The 6,483-nt window shown below is 41.6% G+C and overlaps 1 protein-coding gene across 1 annotated transcript in view; it reads left to right on the top strand.

Annotated features, from left to right (window-relative positions):
* The first annotated feature begins 353 nt into the window (after nucleotides 1–353).
* The window catches only part of A2ML1 (alpha-2-macroglobulin like 1), a 42,698-nt gene continuing 36,568 nt past the window's right edge, over nucleotides 354–6,483 (top strand). Inside the window, 4 exon segments of the mRNA XM_073789053.1 lie at nucleotides 354–485; nucleotides 972–1,155; nucleotides 1,466–1,628; nucleotides 2,353–2,405. Of these exon segments, the coding sequence (XP_073645154.1) occupies nucleotides 358–485; nucleotides 972–1,155; nucleotides 1,466–1,628; nucleotides 2,353–2,405 (528 nt within the window). The 5' untranslated portion in view covers nucleotides 354–357.

Genomic DNA, 6,483 nt, shown 5'->3' with positions numbered 1-6,483 from the left:
ACCCGTGTCCCCCGCATTGGCAGGCGGACTCCTAATCACTGTACCACCAGCGAAGTCCCCCAAATAAGTCTTAATAGAATAATAAAAAGAGAAAAAAAGATCCAATGGGGATGGGAATTTGGAATAAAGCCAGAAAAAAGGGAAGGATCTAAAACTTGTTCTTAGAGTTTTACCGCTATGAATACTCAGCATGGTTTTTTTCCCCCCAAACAGGTTTTATAGACTGGCTGAGCCAGTGTGAATGTTTCAGGGAGAAATAAATTTGAGGAAGTGAATAGAAGCCCTACCCTGGTATACCACCTCTGCCTGAGGCCCCAAAAGGTGATTGGCTGCGGCATCAGCCATAGCTCCATATATATGCCACAGTGGGTGAGCAGACCTCTGGTTCCTGGTCCTGGGGAATCTGTCCCACCCGCAAAGATGTGGGCTCAACTCCTTTTAGGAATATTGGCCTTATTGCCAGCCATGGCAGAAAGACGCCCCCTGTAAGTGGCTGGTGTCAGCGTTGATTTAGGGCAGGCGGCTTCTTTGTCTATCCTTCTCAAATATAACTATGGGGAACAGGAGATAACCTCTGGTTTATTTTAATTTCCTTCTCATCTTTTCCTTTCTTTGGTTTCACTTTTCCTTTACCCAGAGAGAAAAGGTAAGATGACAGGAAGAAACTTAAAAAAAAAATGATATTAAAATATAGTAGCCTCCTAGTACCCTGTTCTCTGTAAGAGAACTAATTTCCTCCGTGGTACCCTAGGTCCAGGTTCTCAATGATGGTCTACTGGTGGGAGGTTTAAGGCTGTAAACTGAGTTATTTGTTTCTTTTCTGCTTCTCCCTTATAGAAAATAAGGCTCATAAAGACAGGGGCTTGGTCTGTTTAATTCATTGCTATATGCTGAGTGCTCAGGAGAGGGATTAATTTTGTATTAAATAGATGTATCATTACTGCCCTGAAATCCTTTTGCTTCTTCAACAGAAACTACCTGGTGACATTACCAGCTCTTCTTAAGTTCCCTTCTACTCAGAAGGTTTGTTTGGATCTGAGCCCTGGGTACGATGATGTAAAATTTACTATCAGTCTGGAGACCAAGGGCAAGACCCACACATTGCTAACACATTCTGGATCGGAGACGAAGCTCTTGCATTGCAAGTCCTTTTCAGTAAGTACAGGCTTAGCCCAACTGTAGTCCTCAACTTTCCTATTCTCGTTCCTGGGTATTCACTATAATTTCTCTTTAAGTATGTTTTCTGTAATTTTACTCTTGCCATGGCCTTTAAACCTATCTCTCCTAAACTTCAATTCCTGGACATAACTTCTGATATTATCCTCTGGCAACTTTTTAATGGCTCTACCCTTGCTACCCCTATCTAACTCATTTCTTTCCTTTGATTCTCCCTCTTGGGTTGAGACGGGTTGATTCTGTTCCCCCAGTCTCCTACTCCTTCCCAGAGCTCCCTTGTCTTGGCCAGGTACCACTTCCTTCTGGTGGCACAGAAGAAGTAGCCACGGTCCGGGTGAGAGGAACTGGAAATAAAATCAACTTTGAGGAGAAGAAAAGGGTTCTAATTCAGAGGCAGCAGAATGGCATCTTTATACAAACGGACAAACCTGTCTATAACCCAGGGCAGCAAGGTAAGAGGCACACAGATGGGATGAGACAAAAGCCTGGGAACAGCTGCACCCATCGGTAGAGGGGCTTTGTGGGTTGGTGGCAGGCCGGTGGACCAAGGAAGAGAGGGGGGTCTGGAGGGATGAAGGGTTATGGGTGTTGAATACATGCAGTACTACAAACGCAAAAGACTAGTTGGTGGAGTTGCTACTGTGTGTGTGTATCTAAAACAAAATACAGGGAAGTCCCCCGGTGGTCCAGTGATTAGGACCCGGTGCTTTCACTGCTGTGGGCCTGGGTTTGATCTCTGGTCGGGGGACTAAGATTCCACAAGCCGAGTGGTGCAGCCAAAACCACAAATAAGTCAATAAATAAAATAAAACAAAATACACATTTCTCTTGGAATGGAATTTGGCAGGTGTAACTGGATCCTTGGTTCTCACAGCAAGCTGCTTGTGTACAAATCAGAGAGCATCATCAAGGGCATTTGGCCGGAGCCCTGTGATTCGTATTTGTTCCTTCTGCCTTAGAAGGGGATTCCATTCTGAGGTTTCACAGTCAGGAGCCAGGAAGAAAAACCGTTTGGGGTGTGAGCTCTCTGTCAGACTAGGTTTTATTACAAAAGTAAAACCTGATGGGATTTTGCTGACTAAGAAGTATGTGTGAGGAAGCAGAAAGGGTAGAAGAAAGAAAGATTCTGAGAGGGGAAAAAAATCTCCTTTGCTAATGATGCCTGTTTCCTTCTAGTGCATTTTCGCATCGTCACCCTCACCAGCAACTTTGTTCCAGTGAATGACCAGGTGAGAATTTAGTTGGGAAGAGGGACAGGGAAAGGGAAAGGGGTAGGGCTGACTGAGAGAGAAGAGAGAAGAGAAGAGATCCTTTCCGGGGTGGGGAGGCCCTCTAGGTGCAGAACGCTTGTGGGAACTGGAGTTCTAGACTCCGGGCACACATCCAAATCGTCCCCGCCCTTGTCTGCCTGAAAACATGCAGAGGCATCTAGCTGACATGTTTGATAGCTGAGAACATCAAGTAGGTTAACATTCCTGAGAGATGGTTCCATTTGCTGCTGTTTTTAAAAGAGTTTCTTGCAAACTTCAAGACTTTCCTTCCAGGAGTGACACCTAGTGGCTTTGCAGTTCAAATACTAAGAAATAATTCAGGAGTGTATTTAATAGAAGGAAGAAATAAGAATATCCACCCCCACCATCTTTTTTTTTTTTTTTTTTTTTTTGCTATGAGGCAAGGTAATTTATAGAGCAGACAATTCTTTTAAGGTAAAGTTCTGTTGCCAAAGGTAAAAATGTGGTAACATTTGGTGAATACTTAAATTTTCCTTGAACTACCTGATCGCTAGAATCATTAGCCTTATGATAGGTTTGCTCTCAATTTTTTTTTTCTTGTGTCATTTCTAAGTGCTTTTGAAAGACCTCTCAGACACTCCTGGCTGTCTTCTTTTTCCTTCAGTTACAGCCCATGTATTCAAATGAAAATTTAAAAGATAATTTTGGAGAAAGCATTACTTATATTTCCATCTCCATGTTTTCAGAACTGCTGTTTCCTTTCCCAGTGCACAGGGAAGCTATAAGCTTATTATTAATTGGTAGCCTCCTCCAACCAATACTTTCTTTCCCGATTTAGAATTCTTTTCAGTTTCTTCTTCATATCAGCTGTATTCTTTATCAGTTGGGTGTAATATTAAGTACTTACTTCTTAAACAGAGTGTTGATTCCAGAGCTGAAAAGAGGGTATGCAAGGGTTAAAGTGTAGCCACAGCCAGTTATTTTAGACTCTACTGCCCCCTGGAGGTTGATCTCATTAGCTACCCCTCTTACATTATCTTTCCTATGCTCAAATTGAGCCGAATTGCTGAGGGGTGCTCTGATTTCCATAGCTATGCTCTATTTCTGTTGTCAAATTACTCCTTCCTCCTCACACCATTTCTTTAGTCAGCCCCTGCTCCAAGTTCCAACTTGAAATACTGAAAATTTGAAACACTGAATTTGAAACTCCAAATGAAACACTGAAATTAACTAAACATGTTTTTACTCGGTAACAGAGTGACAAAAATTGTGAGTTTACAAAGTTCAGGATTTTATCCTCAAGCAACTGAAGCATACATGATACTAACTGATTCTATCTAACTTGGTTGCTACACCCATTTATTCAGAAACCTCAGGCAGCTTCCAGTGCAAATGCTATCTTCCTAGTTGAACACTTGTTTCCTTCCAGAGACTGCTTCTGCCTGACTGGTGTCCAAATCTGCTTCTTGACTCCCTGTGTGAGAAAAGTACTTTGCTATCTGAGGAACTGGTTTCTTTTGTTTGTTCTGTTTTTTTGTAGAATTTATAGCAGTCCACAGTAATCTCAGTGATACTTGCCTCCCTATTGTATAAAGAGCCCGGTTTGTACATGTCCTATTCTTCCCTTAAGAAAGGAGGGCAGAATATTCTCCCCACCCCTTAACTGCCACCCTAAATGTGCCACTTTGGCATGTGGATTATTTTGAGCTGAAGGCAATCAAGGTCCCAGAGAGTCAGGAGAAACTTTTACTTCTTTCTTAAATGCCTAAAAGAATGTAAATGGGGGTGGGGGTGTGTGTATGTGTGGGATTGGGCCAGAAAGAGAGCTATTACCTGAGATAACTGTTTTTTACTTTCCAGTTTTATTGAGATATAATTGGCATACAGTACTGTATGATACAGTACTGTATCACAATAAGGTTAGTGAACATCTATCATCTCATATAGATACAAAATTAAGGAAGTAGAAAAAAATTTTCCTTGTGATGAGAACTCTTAGGATTTAATCTCTTAGCAACTTCTATATATAACATGCAGCAGTGTGAATTATATTTATCAGGTTATAAATTATACCCCTAGTACTTATGTCTCCTGTAACTGGAAGTTTGTACCTTTTTTTTTTTTGTGGTACGCGGGCCTCTCACTGTTGTGACCTCTCCCGTTGCGGGGCACAGGCTCCAGACGTGCAGGCTCAGCGGCCATGGCTCACAGGCCCAGCTGCTCCGCGGCATGTGGGATAGTCCTGGACCGGGACACGAACCCGTGTCCCCTGCATCGGCAGGCGGACTCTCAACCACTACGCCACCAGGGAAGCCCGGGAGTTTGTACCTTTTGACCGTCTTCATCCAATTCCCCATCCCCCCATCCCCTGACTTGGTAGCAAAAAATCTGATCTTTTTCTTTGCCAGGCCTCATGGCTTGCAGGATCTTAGTTCCCTGACCAAGGATTGAACCTGGGCCTTCGGCAGTGAAAGCGCCAAGTCCTAATCATGTACCGCAGGGAATTCCCAAATCTGATCTTTTTCTATGAGTTTGTTTATTTTTTAAGTATAATTGACCTACAACACTATGTTAGTACCTGTTACATCACATAATGATTTGATATTGCTAAACATTTCAACTGATCTCCATAAGTCCAGTTGTCATCTGTCACCCTACAAAAATATTACATAGATTTGGACTATACTCCCCACACTGTGCATTTCATACCCATGACTCATTTATTTTGCAGCTGGAAATTTGCACCTCTTAATCACCCTCAACTATTTCTTTCCTTTCTGCACCCCACACCCCTCTGACAACCACCAGTTTGTTCTCTGTATCTATGACTCTGTTTCTGTTTTGTTATGCTTGTTCATTTGTTTTGTTTTTTAGATTTCACATATATGTGAAATCATACAGTATTTGTCTTTCTGTGTCTGGCTTATTTCACTTAGTATAATGCCCTCTAGGTCCATCCATGTTGTTGCAACTGGCAAGATTTCATTTTTTTTATGGCTGAGTAATATTCCATTATATATATATATATATATATATATATATATTACATCTTCTTTTTAAAATTTTTTGGTTGCATTGGGTCTTCATTGCTGCATGGGCTTTCTCTAGTTGTGGCGAACGGGCTACTCTTTGTTGCACTGCATGGGCTTCTCATTGCGGTGGCTTCTCTTGTTGTGGAGCACAGGCTCTAGGCATGCAGGCTTCAGTAGTTGCAGTGCGTGGACTCAGTAGTTGTGGCTCGCGGGCTCTAGGGCACAGGTTCAGTAGTTGTGGCACATGGGCTTAGTTGATCTGTGGCATGTTGGATCTTCCCAGACCAGGGCTTGAATCCGTGTCCCCTGCATTGGCAGGTGGATTCTTAACCACTGCGCCACCAGGGAAGTCCTGCCCTTTTTTTTTTTTTATTAGGTTGCTTTTTTTGATGTTGAGTTGTATGAAATCTTTGTATATTTTGGATATTATCCCTTTATCAGATATATCATTTGTAAATATCTTCTCCCATTCAGTAGGCAGCCTTTTCATTTTGTTGATAGTTTCCTTCACTGTGAAAAAGCTTTTTAGTTTGATGTAGTGCCATTAAACATTTTTTGCTTTTTCTTCCCCTACCTGAGGAGACATATCCAAAAAATAATTACTAAGACCAATGTCAAAGAGTTTACTGCCTATGTTTTCTTCTAAAATTTTTATGGTTTCAGGTTTAACATTTAAGTCTTTAATCCATTTTGAATTTATTTTTGTGTATGGTGTGAGAGAGTAGACCACATTGATTCTTTTGCATGTAGCTGTCCAGCTTTCCCAGCGCCATTTCTTGAAGAGGATGTCTTTTCCCCATTATATATTCTTACCTCCTTTGTTGTAGATTAATTGCCCATATATGTGTGGGCTCATTTCTGGGCTCTCTATTCTATTCCATTGATCTATGTATCTGGTTTTGTGCCAGTACCATACCATTTTGATTACTATAGGTTTGTAGTATAGTTTGAAATCAGGGAGCATGATGACTGCAGCTTTGTTCTTCTTTCTCAAGATTGTTTTGACTATTTGGCCTCTATTGTGTTTCCATACAAAGTTTAGA

Source organism: Tursiops truncatus, chromosome 11 (assembly GCF_011762595.2).
Source record: "Tursiops truncatus isolate mTurTru1 chromosome 11, mTurTru1.mat.Y, whole genome shotgun sequence".
NCBI lineage: Eukaryota > Metazoa > Chordata > Mammalia > Artiodactyla > Delphinidae > Tursiops > Tursiops truncatus.
The sequence above is the reverse complement of the archived record's forward strand: the minus strand, read 5'-3'. Positions and strand labels throughout refer to the sequence as shown.